The sequence below is a fragment of the Asterias amurensis genome, chromosome 17 (assembly GCF_032118995.1).
Source record: "Asterias amurensis chromosome 17, ASM3211899v1".
NCBI classification, from domain to species: domain Eukaryota; kingdom Metazoa; phylum Echinodermata; class Asteroidea; order Forcipulatida; family Asteriidae; genus Asterias; species Asterias amurensis.
In genome coordinates, this window is record NC_092664.1 from 16,992,493 (window position 1) to 17,017,772 (window position 25,280).

Below are 25,280 nucleotides of genomic sequence, written 5' to 3' on the forward strand. Positions count from 1 at the left end.
AAAAAAGGCAACCTCCCTTTGAAACGAAATTTCCACAGGTTATTTTTATTGTGTATTTTTATATAGGACCCTAACAATTGGACGGTTCAAATAGCCAAATGTAAGTATTGTTTAAAGCTTTGCATGGTGTGGAGAAATAAGAAGGAACTGGAAATAAATGCTCAACTTCTTCTCTAAAGAGTGAGTATAGACCACAGACATAAAGAACCTTTATGTCTAGTCTGTGGTATAGACTATGCAAGTCTCGCGCGTATTTGAACTTCCGGGACCATTGTGGTCCCAACCTTATGGAGTTTTACGTTGGGGAGATTTGGTTTCGTCCATTATTTTAGTTTAACGTAATTTATGACCATGAAAATTACATATGTTGTTGACAAAGTAATACTAATTAACAACATACATAAAAGTAAAAATAAATTCGAAAAAACCCCGAAGAAAAACCGATATTTAAACTTGACCTCAGTTCAGGTTACTTGAAAAAAATTAAGAATTTGTGCCCATCTCCGATCACGAAACTTACGCAGACGCTTGTTTTGGTCCCGCGGGAAAGCCTTTTTATTGGTCGTTTAAGCGTCGGCTTCATAGACGAATAATATAAGAACTAGAGGGCGCACTGCTGGTGATGTTCGCTCGTCCCTTCGCTCGTCCCCAGCGCCTTGCTTTAACCAAAGGCGCTGGGATGGGCAAACGCATCATGCACGCTCATCGTTTTTTTATAATGCGCAGTCCCATCATGCATCACACTCACACTGCACCATATTTCTATGCACTGCATACATGACGTACTTCCTGAACAAGAATCTGTTCAAGCGATTAGCCCATCCCAGCGGTCCTGGATAGTCTGGCCGCTGGGGCCGAGCGAAGCTCGTCCCCAACCTCGCTACCATGGGCAGTGCGCCGTATCACGCTAGCTAGCTCTGCGTACGTCTCTAACCCCTGGGAGGGAAACTCCGATCCGTGTTTTTTGATTGGCTATTATATACGCGCAAAATATGAAACGCTGTGCGTCTTCAAAAGATGTACGTATTCATCACGCAACACTGAACGCCAAGGCAAGTTTATGACTTTTATTACACACAGCGCATCCAGCCCATGCGCGACTAACGCCCAACACAGAACAGGGCCCAATTTCATGGCTCTGCTTTCCGCCGAATTCTGCGCTTACGATCCTGATTCCCCGCTTACGTGCAAGCGCCAAATTTCTGCGCTAGCCTTGTAAGCGTAGAATGCCCAAATTCGCCGCTAACCCGTGAAATACGCTTGCCGTAAGCACAGAATTCCCTGCTTCCGTAAGCGCCGATTCTGTGCTTACGGTAAGCAGAGCCATGAAATTGGGCCCAAATTATAATTTCCCTTAATTTGGATATTTTGAAGTCACACTTCCAGGGGTTATGATCGAGCAAGGCATGCTGGGAAAAAATGGCGCGGCGAGATCGATCACCCCTTAGGAACGAGGTTGGCTCGTCCCTAGCGCCTTGCTTTAACCAAAGGCGCTGGGATGGGCAAACGTATCATGCAGTGTCATTAGTTTGCGCAGTCTCATCATGCATAACACTCACACTGCACCATATTTCTATGCACTGTACACATGACCTGAACAAGAATCTGTGCAAGCGATTAGCCCATCCCAGCGGTCCAGATAGACTGGCCGCTCGGGGCCGAGCGAACAGGGCACAATTTCATGGCTCTGCTTACCGTAAGCACAGAATCGGCTACGGTGGCCCACAACTGTCACGGCAAAACAAAAAGCGCTACGGCAAAACAAAAAGCGCCACGGCAATACAAAAAGCGCCACGGCAAAACGAAAAGAGCCACGGCAAAACGAAAAGAGCCACGGCAAAACGAAAGCATGCGGGTTAAAGGTCGAAAGGAGTCGCGGTGATTCATGGGATAGGTTATAAATGGTCAGCACGCGCAGTGTGCAGTTGATCTTTAGGCCCACGTAATGTGTACACACGTTCAGGTCCCTCACCAGGCTTCACGGCACATGTAGCATACGTTTTGCCGTGGCGCTTTTCGTTTTGCCGTGGCGCTTTTTGTTTTGCTGTGGCGCTTTTTGTTTTGCCGTTGCACTTTTTGTTTTTGCCGTGGCGCTTTTTGTTTTGCTGTGACAGTTGTGGGCCACCGTAATCGGCGCTGCGGGAAGCAGGGAATTGACCCTTTTCATGAAATATGCTAATTACATTCACGCATGCGTACAGACCCTATTGGTTGGCAAACGCCATAGAGTTGTGCACTAAGCAGACGCACAATCGTGTCTATGTCACGCAGCCATTAGCCGTGTTCAAAACAGCGCGATGTTCCCTCATTTTTGCCAACCAAAATGTTAGTGCGCATGCGCTATGTGCAATTTACATATTTCATGAAAAGAGTCCATTCTGTGCTTACCGCAAGCGTATTTCACGGGTTAGCGGCGAATTTTGGCTTATGCGCCTGCGCACAGAATTCGGCGGTAAGCAGAGCCATGAAATTGGGCCCTGTTGTGATTCTGCTTGCACAAACGCGACGGGACCGCAAGGAGACACGCGCGCGCCATTCTGTAAGCGCGTTGGGTAAGAAACACACGTTGGAGTTTGTGTTTTTTGAACGCTCTGCGATGCTGTTTTTTTTCAACTTACAAAATGGCCGCACAAACACACGCTAAGCAATGCCCATGGCAATGCCTGTTTTGTCAACTTAGAAAATGGCCGCCTGCGCGCATGCCGGGTCGCGTATATAGGCCAGTGCGCGCCCTCTAGTTCTCTATGGTCGGCTTACTCTTTAAACTGCGTCACGTGTTTATCTAAAACCTCGCGACCATCGTGCGTCCACGTATAAACCAGCTAAATGTGCTAGCATATAGCACATTTAAATTTGCCAATTCCAGGGGTTATGATCGAGCAAGGCATGGTGGGAAAAAATGGCGCGGTGAGATCGATCACCCCTGGGAACGAGGTTGGGCGCAGATTTACAACAGGGGGTTTACAAAAATTTAAGATCAAATAAAAATCCTTGTCCCAGAGTTTTACTTGTGTCTATACATAAACTATAACCGACTAATTGTTTGTTTCTTTTAAAAGCTAAAACTAATTTAAACAAGCTCTAATTCGTATTTTTGTTGTTCAGATTCGGCATAAAGATTAATTTAAAGCAAAGATTTGATTTCATAAAAAATAAAGTTTTTCGTTTGTCGTGTTTTCTCGTTCCGGTGCGCGCGAGACTTGCACAGTCTATTGCCCTGAAAGGTAAATTGTACGATGCTTATTACATACCTCTTGAATAGATACTGTACGCCTTGTGTTAACCTGTTCACTGTTTGATTACATTTATCCCAGTTGGTATTGTAAGAGGTGAAATCATCACAGGACAATTCTTTCGGTTTCTGGCAAACAAGAATTGTCTTCCCAAGTGCATTGGGTGCTGGGTATTGACACAGTCCAGTCCATGGCCCGCTACTCCTCAAAAAGCAAGTTGTCGTTTCTTCTGTCTTGTTTTTATGTTTAAAATATCCATTCCATATTACTCTCTCTTCTGCAGGCCAGACCACATTTCTCAGGTGGTTAACAGCCTCACTTGGATGCACAAGAATGAGTTTGAATTCAGCTTGACCAGCCCACGCTGCCAGCAATGTGACTTCATATGTACCGTTATTGTAGTCAGCAACATGACCAGCTGTACTAGCTTGCGGATTGGCAGAGTTTAGAGTTGCGTACCAGAAATCCCCGCCTATAATCCGGTCCCTCCCTTCGGAATCTCTGGTCTGAATCCGATACTTAATGATATCTCCGACTTGAATGTGTCCTCTAGGTGATATCAGTTGGACGTTAGTCTTGGTATGGCTGGTGATACTCATGGGTGATGGGCCGGTTGCTCTTTCTAACTTCTGTCTAGTCGTATGTGACGAATCATTTCCATCCCAAGTCTTTAGAATGAGGTTTTCGTCAGTGCTATTCCCAGCATCAGAATGCGGTTGTTTCAGTCGTGTGGTAGCATCGTGGATGGCAGGGGGTGCAATATTTCCCTGCTCTCTTGAATCCAACAACTAACAGAAAGCATTACAAAAGAAAGAAACTTTTAGACCGTCAAATAAATTAATTAAAGGAACATTGCAGATTTTTTTTTTCGGCTAACAAAACAGTTGCTGGCAGTGTAAGCACTTATGTAATCCATCATATACATAAACTGACAAACCTGTAGAAGTTTGAGATCGATCAGCCATCTGGGTCACGAGAATAGTGAAAACCGATTACACATTTTGCATGACAAGGATTCAAACAAAAAAATGCTCACTGAGCGATAAACTCCAAACGGGAAATTAGTTTTATTTATTTCCCATCAAATACGACATTTCAAACAAAAATATGTCAATGGACGTTTTCTACTATCATCATCATTTAGACAGTGTACATTTTATGTAAATCAATGATTTAGACGAGTTGTTCCTTTGGTGTAAAATGACAAACAAGTATAGTGAGTAGTCATGTTTACATTTGCATCAGGGATAAAGAATATTCATTTTGGTTTTAGCCATAATACACCGATGTGTGTTAAAACTATCTACTCGGTACTTTCCTGAGTTCTGTGAAAAATGTCACCTGTAGGCATATTACTCGGGTGGGATTCGAACACACGACCATGAAAAAAACCATGTCGAAATATGCCATTGTTATCCATTAGAGATTTTTGTAGTCACTTTGGTTGGGGAGCGAGGAATCTAGCAAAAACACACAAAAATCCCAGAGCTGGGACATTGCATCAACAGAATCTATGTATGGGTATTCTTTTGAATATTGCGCGTTCATGGTTCGTAGAATATAAGTGGGTGGTTGTAGCGACAACAAACTTTTATCCTTTTGATCACCATCAGAAAGAAGTAGTTTTCCACGAATTTGACTTCGAGACCTCAAGTTTAGAATTTGAGGTCTCGAAATCAAGCATCTGAAAGCACACAACTTTGTGTGACAAGGGTGTTTTTTACTTTCATAGTTATCTCGCAACTCCGACGATCAATCGAGCTCAAATTTTCACAGGTTTATTTTTCTGCATATGTTGAGATACAACAAGTGAGAAGACTGGTCTTTGACATTTACCAATAGTGGCCAGTGCCTTTAAAGGGAATGTTTTCGTCGGGTAATCACTCTAGACAAATTGACACCAAGACTAAAGGTACACACATTTTGAGAACAGTATATTACTATAACTTCAAGGGCTGATGGTTGCACTTTTGGTATTGTCACTATTAAACTCCGGTTCCATTGTGTGCTGTACGTTACCCTCCATACATAGAATTAAAATCCTAGAATTAAAATCCTGGATGACTGAAAATATGTTGAAACTAAACAACAATAAAACCGAGTTCTTTGTTGCAACCTCACTTCATTTCAATCGCCTCATGCCCAGTGTTCAACTGCATATTGGAGATGAAATTATCACACCCACTAAAACTGTTCGGAACCTTGGCATTGTCTTTGACAATCTTATGTCTATGTCTTCACAAATAACATCATTGTCTAGGTCTGTGTCATACCATCTGCGTAACATTACACGTATAAGAAGGTTTCTGGACGTTGACACATGTAGCAGTGTTACAAGGTCTCTTGTTCTTTCACGATTGGACTATGGCAACGCACTTTTACTTGGAGCGAACACAACTCAAACTAGAAATTGAGAGTTTGTGTACAAACTCAGGGTGTTCGGGTAAATGGTCAAATGAGGTCACGTTGTGTACAACATTTGTAGAACATTACAAGAGGTTTCATGTAGTGAAAGAATCTTGTACGTAGCGTTTGTGGTTCTCAAGATATGAATTTTTCAATTTTTTACCGTTTATTTAACGTAATGACGTCATCAATGACGTCATCATTCCAAAAAAGTCACGGGTTCATCTACTCATGAAGGTTCATGTTTATGATAAGTTTCAAGTTCATAGTAGTTTAACATTTTGTTCAAAATCGCACGAAGAAAGATGAGGCGAATCCCAGCGTAGTGGAATTTGAATTTTGCGCGCCTTCAACGGAGTCTGCATGTGTATACACAACCCGTAATGCCCACAGCCACGCAGTGCTGTTTTGTCGTAGAGCATGGATACAATGTAGGCCTACATGAACTACACGCACACACACCCACACACCCACAATACAATAGTAGCATTCACATACATGAATGGCGATACTATCTGGTTTCTACGCGTAATGAATGGAGGTCAACACAAACGCGTGCTTTTACGACCAGAAGGCAAAATTCAACTGGCATTATGTTTGTGCAAAAGTTTGAGCAGGATAACTGATCTTCAAACTTATATTCAAATTTTGCGAATTTGATATATAGTTCTTGAGATATGAACTTTTGAAATTTTGAACTTCCGTTTTCAACCGGAAGTAAAAGTCACATGAGGTCACGTTGTGCACGACTTTTGTAGCTAATTACAAGACCTTTTATATGCACCAAATATCTTGTGTGTGGCATTTGTAGTTCTCAAGATATTAACTCTCCAATTTTTAGCGTTTTTTTGAACGTAATGACGTCATCAATGACGTCATCATTCCAAAAATGTTGCTGTTTCGTCTACTCATTAAGATCAATATATATGGTAAGTTTCAGGTTCATACAAGCTTTAGTTTTTGCGAAAATCGCGCGAGAACGTTCGAGGAGAAGAACACGCAGAAAAAAAAAAAAAAAAAAAAAAAAAAAAACTAGAAATTGAGAGTTTGTGTACAAACTCAGGGTGTTCGGGTGAATGGTCAAATGAGGTCACGTTGTGTACAACATTTGTAGAACATTACAAGAGGTTTCATGTAGTGAAAGAATCTTGTACGTAGCGTTTGTGGTTCTCAAGATATGAATTTTTCAATTATTTATCGTTTATTTAACGTAATGACGTCATCAATGACGTCATCATTCCAAAAAAGTTGCGGGTTCATCTACTCATGAAGGTTCATGTTTATGATAAGTTTCAAGTTCATAGTAGTTTAACATTTTGTTCAAAATCGCACGAAGAAAGATGAGGCGAATCCCAGCGTAGTGGAATTTGAATTACGCGCGCCTTCAACGGAGTCTGCATGTGTATACACAACCCGTAATGCCCACAGCCACGCAGTGCTGTTTTGTCGTAGAGCATGGATACAATGTAGGCCTACATGAACTACACGCACACACACCCACCAATACATGTGTACACTGCAGATTGAGGACATACTTTTCATACTATCCAATGGAGGACATTGCCAAAAGTCGAATGGTACCTATCGATGTGAGGACATAACACATGAATCCTTGTTCTTGCGGTTCACTAATGTCAATGTGTATACTGGCCTTCTAGGAAATGTTGTTGGGGGTGGTACATGTATTTTCTTGTTCCTGGGGGGGGGGGGGCAGGCCAAAGGTCTAGACTAATAATTTGGCTGTGCCTACAGAGTCACTCTAGGTTATGACTGTACTTTGGTGGTGCATGAGACCTTAAATTTGTTGAAGTGTCATCGTGTTTCTACAAAAGTCCTTAATGTTTCTCCAAGTTCTGGTCTGCAATGCCACAGGACAGGACGATTCAATGTCACGTTTCCCTGGCATCTTCTTCAGCAAAAAGAATCTCTGCAAGCCCTCGGTGACGTCTTTCTTTTCCTGGGCAGTCCAGGGGCGTCGCTTGAATTGTCGACGCTTGACTTGTCGATCTTTTGGAGCTGGATCCGTTTGGGTTGGTGGCCTTCCTACAACACACAGGAAAGAAGAGGTAAATTAGTCAACATAATCAAATGGGGCGTATACATAACCTAAATATGTTCATGTTACCGATGTGACATTTACTCCTCGAGTAAATCAATACGCAACTGAGCACAAAAGAATGCGATAAAGGTACCTGCAGAAAATGCCTGACAAGAAGCAGCCATCTTGTTTCATGCTACCGTACAAAATGAGTTGCCGAGATGGGCTAATCACTCGGCTGTGCCTACAGAGTGACTTTAGGTTATGACTGTACTTTGGTGGTGCATGACACCTTAAATTTGTTGACAGCAAACGGAGTCTGGCATCTTATCGCATTTGGGTCTAGGGGGGTCGGTCAACAGGGAATAGGACCAGCATATGCAAGAGACCTACAAGAGATATAGGCAGTCACAAATATTACAAACTTACTGTCATCAACACTGTCCTCCAAAGCTGGGTCACACGAGTCACCGGAATCACTGCTGTCCTCATCGCTGCTGAAGCCTTCTGCAATAAAAAGAAAGAAAACTTCTACAGTTAGCTTTGATTGCCTTCTGGCACACAAATAAAAATGTGGGCCAATCCGTTGGGTTGGGTGTGTGGGGTTTGGGGTGTACAGTGAATGATGTTCAAAATGGGGGGGGGGGGGGGGTTAGGTGATGATGGCCACAGGCCGAGTTATCATGCCCCAAAAACAAAGAGCAATTGTAACATTTAGGTATGCTTGCTTTTTGGCGCACACACCTAAACATGTTGGCCAATCCATTGGGGGGGGGGGGGGGATGGGGGGGGGATGGGGGGGGGGAGGTTGTACAGTGAATGAATGTTATGGGGGGGGGGAGTTACCACAGTTTGAATTAATTTGGAAAGACAAGTTAAAAACGGGTTTGTTTACCTCCAGTAACATGCAACTCCTCCAAAGATTTGCCATGTTGTGAAACCAAGTTGCCTCTCTCCAAGCTGAGGAAGAGTCTAGACAGTTTGGTAACCCTCTGGACAGTGTCTGGCAACCGGTAGTACTCACGATGGACCCGCAAATCATGACCCATGAAGTCTGCAAGTGTTTCAAGCTGATGTTCATTCAAGGCCAGAATTTGCGAAACAGTCGCTACATGTTTACGAAGCTTTGTAGACCGCATGCTATCAGCATTCTCAAGGCCCGCCTGATTTGCATATGTTGTAGACAGTCGCTTCCTCGTATATGACCTGAGCCTCCGTAACAACTTCGTGCGAATAAGAATATATTGTCTTGTGCCACTCCAGCTGCATTTCTATTTGCGACCAGAGCCTTCAACCACGCCATCACATCAGTACCAAGAAGCACAGGAACAGTTCTGCCCCTCTTACCAACTATTTCAATGACTTTGAACATTTTACAGAGGTGCCGTTCAAGATCAGTCATCACGCAATCACCATTCACAATGGCTGCACTACTTCGCTTCTGAAAATCTTCAAGTTTCATTTTGGATACTTCCCCCTGTCGTCTGCGGTTGAAGATAATGAGATGGCACAGTGTGACTTCATTCAATTTCTTCCAAGCTGGTGTAATTTCATGGCCCTTAGCAGAGTGTAGGAGCTGCACTTCCCGGTTGCCAGTTTCATGAAGGAATGATGAGATTTTCACCACATCTGCATTTGTGGGGAGATCAGCAGGTTTGTTGCGCTTTCCTTGGTACAGTGTTCTGTGGGCGTGCGTTGACACAAGTTCTGGCCACTTTATTTCACATAACTGCCTAAACTGTTCGGCCTGTTCCGCTTTTTGCCTAAGATTAAACTCTAAAGCACTTGCTTGCAGTATGAGTGCACATCTCTTGATGGAATGTCCAATCTTGAGTGCTAGAGATGGAACGTGATACATCTGTTTTCCTTCACTGAAGCCGGCGACATCATGAACAGCCTTGACGATATCATTCAGATGGCGGGGATGCACGAATACTTCCAGTGATGCATTTGGTTGGTGGGTGTTTTGTCTCAGTTGTATAACAAGACTACCAAGTTCTCGTAGTTTGTTCCGAATGTAGCCATGTTGGGTAACATCGTGGCCAAGTCTAAGGTATTCACGTTTGGCAACTTCCAGAATCAAAGAATCATTCTTGACAATCAGACCAACATTGTCTCTCCTCATAGAACTAAGAACCTTGTTCAACTGGAAAGATACACCAGCAGGGGGTGGTTTTAACAAATCACTCTTGTTAGCTACTCGCCCCCTAACACGACCTCTCCTACTGCTACCATCAGTCTGTGCAGGGAGCGCAGGCTTAAGTGGGCACTGATGACGCCAAAGATCAAGACGCACGTAATAGCCATAACAATGTATGCATGGTCCATATGCGTGTGGAGATGCCTCATGATTTGGTCTGTATACTATAATAAGGACACCCTTTCCCTCTCTAAGGACTTGGCAATTGTGTCTGTGATTACCAATATTGCGGATGTATAACAGAAGTTTCTTGCGGGCACTAACGTCGGTCTCCGATGCTATCTCTACAACTTCCCTCTCCTCTTTGTGACGCGACTGAAGATGACGGGGTAACTTGGCCTGAGGCTCATCACAGTAAAAGCAATAGTGTTTTTTGTCCCATTTCCTTTGTCTACCGACATTATCGGTCTGCATGACTGTTACGGCACACTTCTCACTCGAATCATTTGTTTCACATCCTACAGCTTCATTGCTTTGGTGAAGCTCGCCAGTTTCTAACATAGCTTGTGGGTCATCGTCATCGCAGGCACTGGTGTTGGTTGACACAACTTGAAGGATCAGACTGAAAAATAGCTTGTGGGTCATCGTCATCCCAGGAACTGGTGTTGGGGTTGACACACCTTGAAGGATCAGACTGAAAAATAGCTTGTGGGTCATCGTCATCCCTGCAATTGGTGTTGGGGTTGACACACCTTGAAGTATCAGACTGAAAACCTGATGTTTGATGGGCCAGCTAGCAAGGAAAAGATAAATGACATAATTAACACCACTGAGATATTATTAGGATTGTGACACAAATTAAATATATACGGTTGAGTGGATCAGCGTGCCCTTAAATTGATAGGCAAATAATACATAAGCACTAAGCTAGTCAGAACTTAAAGGAACACGTTGCCTTGGATCGGTCGAGTTGGTCTATGAACAGCGTTTGAAACCGTTTCTTATGAAATGCATGTGGTTAGAAAGATGTTTTACAAGTAGAATATAATGATCCACACAAGTATCACTCCAAATTGCACGGTTTTCATGTGACGTCGCGAACGAACACGGTCGGCCATTTATGGGAGTCCAAGTTTTGACTCCCATAAATGGCCGACCGTGTTTGTGGACGAGGTAAAACGAATACCACGCAATTGTGAGCCATATTTGTGTTGATCATTGTACTCAATGTGGCACGGATTGGTTATTATCCAGCTTTTACTATAAAGCGAGCCGGTTGCCGTAAACAGCAAGTGTTTTTGCACTCTGTTACATTTAGAGAGGACATTTGTTTGCCTCAACACGTCAACCTTGGAAAAACGTCTCAATTGTACAGAACATAAAATATTATGAAGACACATAGCATGTTATTAAATGAAGATCGATGGAATTAATACATGACATCATCATTTACTCACCTGGTGCTCAAATAAGGAGCGTGTGATGCCATCATCAGTGTAACGCACGCAGTACTTGATTAGTGACTTCCCTGAAAAATGAAAGGCAAACGGTTGATTAATTTTCATTTCATTTTGGGGGGTGGGGGGGGGGGGGGTGGGGGAAACATACAACTTAGTGCCATCTTTAAAACGTGCTCTTCACGTAATGTGGATCACAATAAGGGTGTGGAACTGTCATTTCGTGTGTCCACAGTACAAAAGTAATGATACTTGTTTAAAGCCATTGTTTCGGTAAACAGTATTGTCCAAGTCCCACACTTCGTGTATCACAACGTATATCTAAAATAACAATCCTGTGGAAATTTAGGCTCAATCGAACGTCGGAGTCGGGAGAAAATAACGGGAAAACCCACTCCTGTTTTCGCGCGTTTCGCCGTGTCATGACATGTGTTTATAACAAATCCGTAATTCTCGTTAACGAGAATTTATATAGTTTTACCGTTGTCTCAAAAAGTTAAGCATTTCATGGACTCATATTTCAAGAGAAGTCTTTCACCATTACCTTCTGTAAACCCTGTAAATTATTTGTAAATCTGTGAACTGTTCCTTTTTTTTATGTACCGAAAGGGTGCAATGGCTTTAAATACCTTTGGTTATGGAGGTGATTACAGCTGGATACCATGACGAGTTTGGAGGCCACAGTGCCATGATGCTGTCCCCTTCTTCATACTAGAAAGAAGACATAAAAATGATGTCACATATACGTTATTCATCGAACAAAAGTCGATCGGTTTAGTGGAACATGTCATAAGGGTCGCACTAAATACCGACAACTCACGACCCCTCACGACAACAATATTTCAGTGCACTTTCACAGAACATTTTAACATAAGTCAAACATTCAATATATGCACAAGAGTCATATGCACCCAAATCACTTTAAAACTGTGGAAACAATTGTATTTGTAACTGTAGAAAAGGTGTTTGTGACCCAGAATTTAGTAACGAACGGCAATATCCGCCATGTTGTCTTTCAACGCACTTGGACGATTCTATGATACCGCAGGGGTGATACAATATGCAACATGAGTATTTACTCTTGTGAAAAATGTCTTTCATGGAGTTTAAAACTATATTATGTTTTAGTTTCCCCTTTTAACTCCGAATTCCAGAGTGGCGGCTTAGTTACTAACAAGAAAGAAACAATCATAAACATAAATTGGTCATGTCCTAAATCATTTAACTATGTGTTTGTTGACAAGTGTAAGGAATTGTTAACTGGTCAAACGACTGTATATCGTAGGAGGTCCTGTTTTCGCGGTGTCCCTATTATCGTTGCAAATCTTTTACCTCTCTGTGCGCGATGTAAACAGTCCCAAGATAAAAATTGTGTGGTTTTATATGCCAAGCAAAGAGTCTCCTCTTCTTTGACAAAAACTTAGAAACATGTAAGGCTCCACTGGTCATTTGCACTTGTAAATGCAAAAAGTTTGGTATTTTAGGCATTTCTACAAGGTACAAAAATATGTCATAATGTTGAGGCCATATAAAAATATTTGCCCACCGAAAAAGTTTCATCAAACGCTATTTCAATTCACAATTCATGATGATCAAAATCATGTGACAGAATGTTTTGCTGAGCATTCTTGAAAAAAAATACCGAGGCTTAAAGAACCCATGTGCCTTATATCATTTTCTAATATTTTTTGAGATTTTTATTTTGTAACCCTCGTATCAATACTATTATTTATATCAAAATTTAAACATCAGCTTGTTGATTCAATTATCACTGTTTATGTATATACTTTATTATAAATATTAAGAAAAAAAATAGAACAAAAATAAATAGAAATCAGATTTTGAAGCCAGTAATTATTCACACTTTTTATATTTTTTTTATTTTTTTTTATTTTGTGCAAGTTACCATGGTAATTTTAAAAATTTAATAAAAAAATATTTTGAATAAAATGAAGGCAACTGCTGGCTATACAGTCATACACAGAGTCTCAAAGAACACTTGTAGTCACTGCAGATGTTTCTTCCATGTATGGCTTCACCGGGAAACCATACTTTCTCGTTTGCCGTGAAAACAGGAAAAACTCAAAACAAATGGGGCCAGTTGAAGTCATCCAAGATCGGTGTGTGGTGTGAACATTTCAATGTCCATCAAGTTTTAATACATGTTTGCATACTTCGTATTAACAAATGAAGATAATTAGGGCATCGGTTGATATAAGGCATCATTATTTTTTTCCCAATTCAAAGAAAAAGGCATAATAGCGTGATAACTGGTAAGCAGAGGATATAGTATAGTGATGTAGTCAGTACAGTAAGGATTTATTTAGGCCTACATCACATGGAAATTTATTTACACTCAGATCACTCACCATTTCTTGTCTTCTCTCGAGAGCTGCCATGGGTCGAATGGTTGACTCTAGGGTCCTGGTGGATGCAATGCACTCCATGTTTATGATGCGTCCCCATGACAGCAGCAACCGGCCACGCTACCCGACTCAAATCGAATAAGCTAACCGTCATGCATAAATGAGTTCAGATTTAGAAATGGCCGCCTCTACTACCTACAAGAAGGATACTTCATATCAACAGAGGGCGATGTAACCATCCAAGAGTGCTAACCCACCGCTCCGGCAACAGAATTGTGTTAACTCACACATGCTCCTCTCGTAAATGACGTAAACCGAGGATTAGTCCCAAAAGCTTAGATATCCCAGTGGCGTCCAAACTGGCTATAATGCTGCATTTATCACAATTTTTCAAAGCGAGGACGTCCTCGCTGTGCTAAAAGTCCTCGATTCGCGAGTGTGTATTCACACCGAAGAGCTCGGTTTGCAGCGATGACAAGTACACCCACAATACAATAGTAGCATTCACATACATGAATGGCGATACTATCTGGTTTCTACGCGTAATGAATGGAGGTCAACACAAACGCGCGCTTTTACGACCAGAAGGCAAAATTCAACTGCCATAATGTTTGTGCAAAAGTTTGAGCAGGATAACTGATCTTCAAACTTATATTCAAATTTTGCGAATTTGATATATAGTTCTTGAGATATGAACTTTTGAAATTTTGAACTTCCGTTTTCAACCGGAAGTAAAAGTCACATGAGGTCACGTTGTGCACGACTTTTGTAGCTAATTACAAGACCTTTTATATGCACCAAATATCTTGTGTGTGGCATTTGTAGTTCTCAAGATATTAACTCTCCAATTTTTAGCGTTTTTTTGAACGTAATGACGTCATCAATGACGTCATCATTCCAAAAATGTTGCTGTTTCGTCTACTCATTAAGATCAATATATATGGTAAGTTTCAGGTTCATACAAGCTTTAGTTTTTGCGAAAATCGCGCGAGAACGTTCGAGGAGAAGAACACGCAGAAAACTAGAAATTGAGAGTTTGTGTACAAACTCAGGGTGTTCGGGTGAATGGTCAAACTAGGTCACGTTGTGTACAACATTTGTAGAACATTACAAGAGGTTTCATGTATGAAAGAATCTTGTACGTAGCGTTTGTGGTTCTCAAGATATGAATTTTTCAATTATTTACCGTTTATTTAACGTAATGACGTCATCGATGACGTCATCATTCCAAAAAAGTTGCGGGTTCATCTACTCATGAAGGTTCATGTTTATGATAAGTTTCAAGTTCATAGTAGTTTAACATTTTGTTCAAAATCGCACGAAGAAAGATGAGGCGAATCCCAGCGTAGTGGAATTTGAATTACGCGCGCCTTCAACGGAGTCTGCATGTGTATACACAACCCGTAATGCCCACAGCCACGCAGTGCTGTTTTGTCGTAGAGCATGGATACAATGTAGGCCTACATGAACTACACGCACACACACCCACACACCCACAATACAATAGTAGCATTCACATACATGAATGGCGATACTATCTGGTTTCTACGCGTAATGAATGGAGGTCAACACAAACGCGCGCTTTTACGACCAGAAGGCAAAATTCAACTGCCATTATGTTTGTGCAAAAGTTTGAGCAGGATAACTGATCTTCAAACTGATATTCAAATTTTGCGAATGTGATATATAGTTCTTGAGATATGAACTTTTGAAATTTTGAACTTCCGTTTTCAACCGGAAGTAAAAGTCACATGAGGTCACGTTGTGCACGACTTTTGTAGCTAATTACAAGACCTTTTATATGCACCAAATATCTTGTGTGTGGCATTTGTAGTTCTCAAGATATGAACTCTCCAATTTTTAGCGTTTTTTTGAACCGAATGACGTCATCAATGACGTCATCATTCCAAAAATGTTGCTGTTTCGTCTACTCATTAAGATCAATATATATGGTTAGTTTCAGGTTCATACAAGCTTTAGTTTTTGCGAAAATCGCGCGAGAACGTTCGAGGAGAAGAACACGCAGAAAAAAAAAAAAAAAAAAAAAAAAAAAAAAAAAAACAGAACTAGAAATTGAGAGTTTGTGTACAAACTCAGGGTGTTCGGGTGAATGGTCAAATGAGGTCACGTTGTGTACAACATTTGTAGAACATTACAAGAGGTTTCATGAAGTGAAAGAATCTTGTACGTAGCGTTTGTGGTTCTCAAGATATGAATTTTTCAATTATTTACCGTTTATTTAACGTAATGACGTCATCAATGACGTCATCATTCCAAAAAAGTTGCGGGTTCATCTACTCATGAAGGTTCATGTTTATGATAAGTTTCAAGTTCATAGTAGTTTAACATTTTGTTCAAAATCGCATGAAGAAAGATGAGGCGAATCCCAGCGTAGTGGAATTTGAATTACGCGCGCCTTCAACGGAGTCTGCATGTGTATACACAACCCGTAATGCCCACAGCCACGCAGTGCTGTATTGTCGTAGAGCATGGATACAATGTAGGCCTACATAAACTACACGCACACACACCCACACACCCACAATACAATAGTAGCATTCACATACATGAATGGCGATACTATCTGGTTTCTACGCGTAATGAATAGAGGTCAACACAAACGCGCGCTTTTACGACCAGAAGGCAAAATTCAACTGGCATTATGTTTGTGCAAAAGTTTGAGCAGGATAACTGATCTTCAAACTGATATTCAAATTTTGCGAATATGATATATAGATCTTGAGATATGAACTTTTGAAATTTTGAACTTCCGGTTTCAACCGGAAGTAAAAGTCACATGAGGTCACGTTGTGCACGACTTTTGTAGCTAATTACAAGACCTTTTATATGCACCAAATATCTTGTGTGTGGCATTTGTAGTTCTCAAGATATGAACTCTTCAATTTTTAGCGTTTTTTTGAACGTAATGACGTCATCAATGACGTCATCATTCCAAAAATGTTGCTGTTTCGTCTACTCATTAAGATCAATATATATGGTAAGTTTCAGGTTCATACAAGCTTTAGTTTTTGCGAAAATCGCGCGAGAACGTTCGAGGAGAAGAACACGAAGAAAAACTAGAAATTGAGAGTTTGTGTACAAACTCAGGGTGTTCGGGTGAATGGTCAAATGAGGTCACGTTGTGTACAACATTTGTAGAACATTACAAGAGGTTTCATGAAGTGAAAGAATCTTGTACGTAGCGTTTGTGGTTCTCAAGATATGAATTTTTCAATTATTTACCGTTTATTTAACGTAATGACGTCATCAATGACGTCATCATTCCAAAAAAGTTGCGGGTTCATCTACTCATGAAGGTTCATGTTTATGATAAGTTTCAAGTTCATAGTAGTTTAACATTTTGTTCAAAATCGCATGAAGAAAGATGAGGCGAATCCCAGCGTAGTGGAATTTGAATTACGCGCGCCTTCAACGGAGTCTGCATGTGTATACACAACCCGTAATGCCCACAGCCACGCAGTGCTGTTTTGTCGTAGAGCATGGATACAATGTAGGCCTACATAAACTACACGCACACACACCCACACACCCACAATACAATAGTAGCATTCACATACATGAATGGCGATACTATCTGGTTTCTACGCGTAATGAATAGAGGTCAACACAAACGCGCGCTTTTACGACCAGAAGGCAAAATTCAACTGGCATTATGTTTGTGCAAAAGTTTGAGCAGGATAACTGATCTTCAAACTGATATTCAAATTTTGCGAATATGATATATAGATCTTGAGATATGAACTTTTGAAATTTTGAACTTCCGGTTTCAACCGGAAGTAAAAGTCACATGAGGTCACGTTGTGCACGACTTTTGTAGCTAATTACAAGACCTTTTATATGCACCAAATATCTTGTGTGTGGCATTTGTAGTTCTCAAGATATGAACTCTTCAATTTTTAGCGTTTTTTTGAACGTAATGACGTCATCAATGACGTCATCATTCCAAAAATGTTGCTGTTTCGTCTACTCATTAAGATCAATATATATGGTAAGTTTCAGGTTCATACAAGCTTTAGTTTTTGCGAAAATCGCGCGAGAACGTTCGAGGAGAAGAACACGAAGAAAAAAAAAAAAAAACTAGAAATTGAGAGTTTGTGTACAAACTCAGGGTGTTCGGGTGAATGGTCAAATGAGGTAACGTTGTGTACAACATTTGTAGAACATTACAAGAGGTTTCATGTAGTGAAAGAATCTTGTATGTAGCGTTTGTGGTTCTCAAGATATGAATTTTTCAATTATTTACCGTTTATTTAACGTAATGACGTCATCAATGACGTCATCATTCCAAAAGAGTTGCGGGTTCATCTACTCATGAAGGTTCATGTTTATGATAAGTTTCAAGTTCATAGTAGTTTAACATTTTGTTCAAAATCGCACGAAGAAAGATGAGGCGAATCCCAGCGTAGTGGAATTTGAATTACGCGCGCCTTCAACGGAGTCTGCATGTGTATACACAACCCGTAATGCCCACAGCCACGCAGTGCTGTTTTGTCGTAGAGCATGGATACAATGTAGGCCTACATGAACTACACGCACACACACCCACACACCCACAATACAATAGTAGCATTCACATACATGAATGGCAATACTATCTGGTTTCTACGCGTAATGAATGGAGGTCAACACAAACGCGCGCTTTTACGACCAGAAGGCAAAATTCAACTGGCATTATGTTTGTGCAAAAGTTTGAGCAGGATAACTGATCTTCAAACTGATATTCAAATTTTGCGAATATGATATATAGTTCTTGAGATATGAACTTTTGAAATTTTGAACTTCCGATTTCAACCGGAAGTAAAAGTCACATGAGGTCACGTTGTGCACGACTTTTGTAGCTAATTACAAGACCTTTTATATGCACCAAATATCTTGTGTGTGGCATTTGTAGTTCTCAAGATATGAACTCTCCAATTTTTAGCGTTTTTTTGAACGTAATGACGTCATCAATGACGTCATCATTCCAAAAATGTTGCTGTTTCGTCTACTCATTAAGATCAATATATATGGTAAGTTTCAGGTTCATACAAGCTTTAGTTTTTGCGAAAATCGCGCGAGAACGTTCGAGGAGAAGAACACGCAGAAAAAAAAAAAAAAAAAAAAAAAAAAAAAAAAAAAAAAAAAAAAACAGAACAATAACAATAGTTGTTCGGCTTGTGGCCGAACACCTAAAAAAAACAGAACAATAACAATAGTTGTTCGGCTTGTGGCCGAACACCTAAAAAAAAAAAAAAAAAACAGAACAATAACAATAGTTGTTCGGCTTGTGGCCGAACACCTAACAATAACAATAGTTGTTCGGCTGGTGGCCGAACACCTAAAAAAAAAAAACTAGAAATTGAGAGTTTGTGTACAAACTCAGGGTGTTCGGGTGAATGGTCAAATGAGGTCACGTTGTGTACAACATTTGTAGAACATTACAAGAGGTTTCATGTAGTGAAAGAATCTTGTACGTAGCGTTTGTGGTTCTCAAGATATGAATTTTTCAATTATTTACCGTTTATTTAACGTAATGACGTCATCAATGACGTCATCATTCCAAAAAAGTTGCGGGTTCATCTACTCATGAAGGTTCATGTTTATGATAAGTTTCAAGTTCATAGTAGTTTAACATTTTGTTCAAAATCGCACGAAGAAAGATGAGGCGAATCCCAGCGTAGTGGAATTTGAATTACGCGCGCCTTCAACGGAGTCTGCATGTGTATACACAACCCGTAATGCCCACAGCCACGCAGTGCTGTTTTGTCGTAGAGCATGGATACAATGTAGGCCTACATGAACTACACGCACACACACCCACACACCCACAATACAATAGTAGCATTCACATACATGAATGGCGATACTATCTGGTTTCTACGCGTAATGAATGGAGGTCAACACAAACGCGCGCTTTTACGACCAGAAGGCAAAATTCAACTGGCATTATGTTTGTGCAAAAGTTTGAGCAGGATAACTGATCTTCAAACTGATATTCAAATTTTGCGAATATGATATATAGTTCTTGAGATATGAACTTTTGAAATTTTGAACTTCCGATTTCAACCGGAAGTAAAAGTCACATGAGGTCACGTTGTGCACGACTTTTGTAGCTAATTACAAGACCTTTTATATGCACCAAATATCTTGTGTGTGGCGTTTGTAGTTCTCAAGATATGAACTCTCCAATTTTTAGCGTTTTTTTGAACGTAATGACGTCATCAATGACGTCATCATTCCAAAAATGTTGCTGTTTCGTCTACTCATTAAGATCAATATATATGGTAAGTTTCAGGTTCATACAAGCTTTAGTTTTTGCGAAAATCGCGCGACAACGTTCGAGGAGAAGAACACGCAGAAAAACTAGAAATTGAGAGTTTGTGTACAAACTCAGGGTGTTCGGGTGAATGGTCAAATGAGGTCACGTTGTGTACAACATTTGTAGAACATTACAAGAGGTTTCATGTAGTGAAAGAATCTTGTACGTAGCATTTGAGGTTCTCAAGATATGAATTTTCTAGTGTTTAACGTGTTTCTGAGCATAATGACGTCATCAATGACGTCATCATTCCAAAAAAGTTGCGGGTTCATCTACTCATGAAGGTTCATGTTTATGATAAGTTTCAAGTTCATAGCAGTTTAACATTTTGTTCAAAATCGCACGAAGAAAGATGAGGCGAATCCCAGCGTAGTGGAATTTGAATTACGCGCGCCTTCAACGGAGTCTGCATGTGTATACACAACCCGTAATGCCCACAGCCACGCAGTGCTGTTTTGTCGTAGAGCATGGATACAATGTAGGCCTACATGAACTACACGCACACACACACCCACACACCCACAATACAATAGTATCATTCACATACATGAATGGCGATACTATCTGGTTTCTACGCGTAATGAATGGAGGTCAACACAAACGCGCGCTTTTACGACCAGAAGGCAAAATTCAACTGACATTATGTTTGTGCAAAAGTTTGAGCAGGATAACTGATCTTCAAACTGATATTCAAATTTTGCGCATATGATATATAGTTCTTGAGATATGAACTTTTGAAATTTTGAACTTCCGGTTCCAACCGGAAGTAAAAGTCACATGAGGTCACGTTGTGCACGACTTTTGTAGCTAATTACAAGACCTTTTATATGCATCAAATATCTTGTGTGTGGCATTTGTAGTTCTCAAGATATGAACTCTCCAATTTTTAGCGTTTTTTTGAACGTAATGACGTCATCAATGACGTCATCATTCCAAAAATGTTGCTGTTTCGTCTACTCATTAAGATCAATATATATGGTAAGTTTCAGGTTCATACAAGCTTTAGTTTTTGCGAAAATCGCGCGAGAACGTTCGAGGAGAAGAACACGCAGAAAAAAAAAAAAAAACTAGATATAGTGTTTGTAGAAACAAACACTAGGTGTTCGGCTATTGTTGGGTCAGTATTTGAATAAATGAAACAAGTATTGTTAATAGCTCGTCAAATTACAAAGAAATCAAAACCAAACAGTTTTCTCGATGTGTAATAATTTTATGGAAAAAGCATCAAAAAGTGTACATTTCAACCTAAAAGCCTTTAAATACTGCCTTTTCAAAGCATTTTACAGGCTCTTCCAGTTTAAAAAGGTCAAAAAGTCAAGAGAAGGTCACCAACATATCCATTTTTGTGGAATACGTGAGGCCCTTTCATATGATGTATAGATTGTCAAAACAGCTTTTGTGTTTGAGAAAACTGAAAAAACGTGAACTGATGAATAATGGCGACTGGAGAAGAGACTAACTAACCAGGAGGGAAATGTTTGTTGAAAACGCCTTGAAAACAGACTACGTACGTAAAGCCCTTTCATATGATGTATAGATTGTCAAAATAGCTTTTGTGGTTGAGGACATAGGAACTTAGGCATAATGACGACTGGAGAAGAGACTAACTAACCGAAAGGGAAATGTTTGTTGAAAACACCTTGAAAACAGACTACGTACGTAAAGCCATTTCATATGATGTATAGATTGTCAAAATAGCTTTTGTGGTTGAGGACATAGGAACTTAGGCATAATGACGACTGGAGAAGAGACTAACTAACCGAAAGGGAAATGTTTGTTGAAAACACCTTGAAAACAGACTACGTACGTAAAGCCCTTTCATATGATGTATAGATTGTCAAAATAGCTTGTGTGGATGAGGACATAGGAACTTAGGCATAATGACGACTGGAGAAGAGACTAACTAACCGAAAGGGAAATGTTTGTTGAAAACACCTTGAAAACAGACTACGTACGTAAAGCCCTTTCATATGATGTATAGATTGTCAAAATAGCTTGTGTGGATGAGGACATAGGAACTTATGCACAATGACGACTGGAGATTAGACTAACTAACCGAAAGGGAAATGTTTGTCGAAAACACCTTGAAAACAGACTACGTACGTTAAGCCCTTTCATATGATGTATAAATTGTCAAAATAGCTTGTGTGGTTGAGGATATATAGGAGCTTATGCATAATGACGACTGGAGAAGAGACTAACTAACCGGGAGAGAAATCTTTGTTGAAAACGCCTTGAAAACATACTAAAGCGAAGCTATTTATAGGAGGAAAAAAAATTAAATACAAAAATAATTAGTACAAATTTGGGTCGCCAAGTGGTCTCCCATTCAAATACCGACTGGGCCCGATTTTGCTTAACTTCAGTGACCGGACGAGAACGCAGACTAAAACGATCAACACGTGGTGCAGAGCGTGACTATGCTCCTCAATGCACCGCATACTTACACGTGGTGACCGCAATGCACCGCATGCTTACACGTGGTGACAAAGTACATGTACATGTAATTGTAAAATCTTTACGCGCAATCAATGGGGGAATTTTGTAGTTCTTTATACATGAATTTTTGAATTTTCAACCTCGATTTTGAACCAGAAGACAAGATCAAAAAGGGGTCATGTCTGCAAGGCGTTTACGGAGTTTTTATTGACCTTTCCGATGTTGTATTGATTGTAAGAATCCCTCATGTAGATCAAAAGTTATGATGTTTTGAAATAATAAACTTTGAATTAGTGTATCTCGTCAACTGATGACGTCATCGTGACGTAACAACTTTTGCATCATCTACTGGTTATTGTCTACATGTGTGCAAAGTTTCAACTTAATGCAAGCTTCGCATCTTTGCTTTTTCTTGCGGACAATCGACAGCGAGAGGAAGAAGAAAAACAAAAAAAAAGAAAAAAGCGAACAATAACAAAGAGTTGTTTGGGCTGTTACCCGAACACCTAAAAAACCGAACAAAATCAAAGAGTTGTTCGGGCTGTTGCCCGAACACCTAAAAAAAAAAAACCGAACAAAATCAAAGAGTTGTTCGGGCTGTTGCCCGAACACCTAAAAAAACGAACAAAAATAAGAGGTGTTCTGGGCTTTTGCCCGAACACCTAATAAATACTAGAGAAATTGGTTATTGGGAAAAAAACATGTCGAAATATACCATTGTTATCCATTAGAGACGTTTTGTAGTCACTGGTTGGGGAGCGAGGAATCTAGCAAAAACACACGAAAACCCAATGGCTGGGACATCAGTTTATACACCAGACAAATCTATTATATGGATATTCTTTTGAATATTTTATTTGCATCATGATTCATGGTTCGCTGAATAATGTGGCGATAGCAAACTTTTTTCCTTTTGATCACCATCAGCCCCATGTACAATAAAGTTCAAGGGCTGACGATTGCACTTTTGGTATTGTCATTGTCAAACTCCGGTTCCATTATGTGATGTTACCCTCCACACATAGATGTTCTTGTGAATAGGTATGATTCATGGTTCGCTGAATAATGTGGCAATAACAAACTTTTATCATTTTGAACTGAATGCTTGATTTATTATCTAGAGGTAAATGTTTGAGAGTATTGTGCACGTACACCATGTAGTTTTTGTTGGAAACCGTTTGCTAACAGCCGTTTATGTTACCCTTTGAAATAAAATCAGAAAATTTATAAGTTTGCGAGACTGACGTGTTGGACTCCTTGAACAATAGGTACAATTCCAATAGGTGCAATTCCAATACTTATGCTGATGTTCTCATGATGTCAGCATCAACAGGATGTTCCAACAACTTTGTCCACTTGTACAATTAAATATGCAAATATGGGTCACGTGGTTAATTAATTACGATTTTTTATTTTTTGGGGGGTCGGTGGTTTGACGTTTGATCTAGTACGATTTGATTTCACAGAACTCTTAACCACTAAACTCTGCGCTTATGATCACCATTTTCCGCTTACTGTGTTTTTCAAACATGTCATGCATGCACTCAGGTTATGTTTGGCTAACAATTGAGTAAACGAAAAGGCAACACTATCAATATAGTGATAATCCAACTTAAATATTACAAACATAATTTTTTTTTAGTTTTGGGGGATAAAAAAATATATTGATTTCACACGGAGACTCGAACTCGCAGGTATCAGAGATGTGTGCGCGACTGATGACCACCATCGGGCCTGATGCATTATACGAGGGTTTAGATGTATTTATATCAACAGAGGGGATTATGATCCGGCGAAATAATTCTTGTGTCATGATTTTGCGAACATTCCCACTAAATATGATCTGCTAACGCCTTTAACTATTAAGTAGGGTTGGAATGTAGTATTAGATGGCTTTAGGGGTTTTTTGACGACGACGTTGTCGTCGTCAAAAACCCCTATTTAATTACGCACGTTCGTCGACGGAGGACGCCACCTTGGAGTCTAAAATAATTTGACTTTTTTTCACTCATTTCTCAAAAACTACAATACCACAGCAAGTAATATTTTAAGGGAAGCTTTCAACTGTCATTATCTTCAAACTGTTTAAGTTTAGTGTAATTCTGTGGACACCAAGGTATGTCGTCTTCAAAAACACCTATTTATATACGCACGTTCGTTAAACGAAAACCCTTAGCCTTCGTGTACAAAACATATTGGTCCAGAACTCGGTTAGGAAACGAAGAAAGTGACACTGCGCTGTGGTCCAGAACGTATGTAGAAAAACAAGAAAAGGAGACTTGAGTAGACTCCTCTCAAGAAGTCACAACTCATGATAGGTACATACTGAATTGCATTTACCATAGAGAAAGTTTAACAATAACATGAAAGTGACTGCATCCAGTTATGATCAAAAACGCGTAGACTCATCTCAAGAAGTCACAACTCACGATAGGTACATACTGTATGGCATTTACCAAAGAGAATATTTAACAATAACATGGAAGCGACTGCATCCAGTTATATTCAAAAGAAGATTACGTGGCTAATTAAAGAAGATTTTTGTGTTTTGTTTACATTTAGTGTAAAGCTTATGTTCTAAGCTTCAATTTGGTATATGATTGCACTCTTTTGAAGATGGTCTAGGAGATTAGGTTTAAAGAAAAAACGTGTGCATTGTTATGGGTTTTAGGCAGAAACAAAGAATAAGAAAAACAAAACAAAATCTCGACAGACACAATACCTGTTCCGACGGTAGGTCGGAACAGCTAAAAACAAAACAAAATCTTTTTTTTTGAAACGTACAAACTCACGACTTGGTCCGTACTTTGCAATTGTGTTTACTCTACGCATTACAGGCAAAGTCTGCCTCGATTGACGTCACGAACAGCGCCCTCTCGGGT

General features: G+C 40.1%; 1 protein-coding gene and 1 pseudogene across 1 annotated transcript in view; both read right to left on the reverse strand.

The window, feature by feature from the left end:
• LOC139949764 (NXPE family member 1-like) overlaps positions 1 to 25,280 on the reverse strand; it is a 46,071-nt gene that overhangs the window by 6,751 nt on the left and 14,040 nt on the right. The window contains exon 2 of the mRNA XM_071948299.1: positions 3,252 to 4,021. Within this exon, the coding sequence (XP_071804400.1) occupies positions 3,252 to 4,021 (770 nt within the window). The remainder of the gene's footprint in view (positions 1 to 3,251; positions 4,022 to 25,280) is intronic.
• Positions 6,871 to 12,538, reverse strand: LOC139949763 (uncharacterized; annotated as a pseudogene).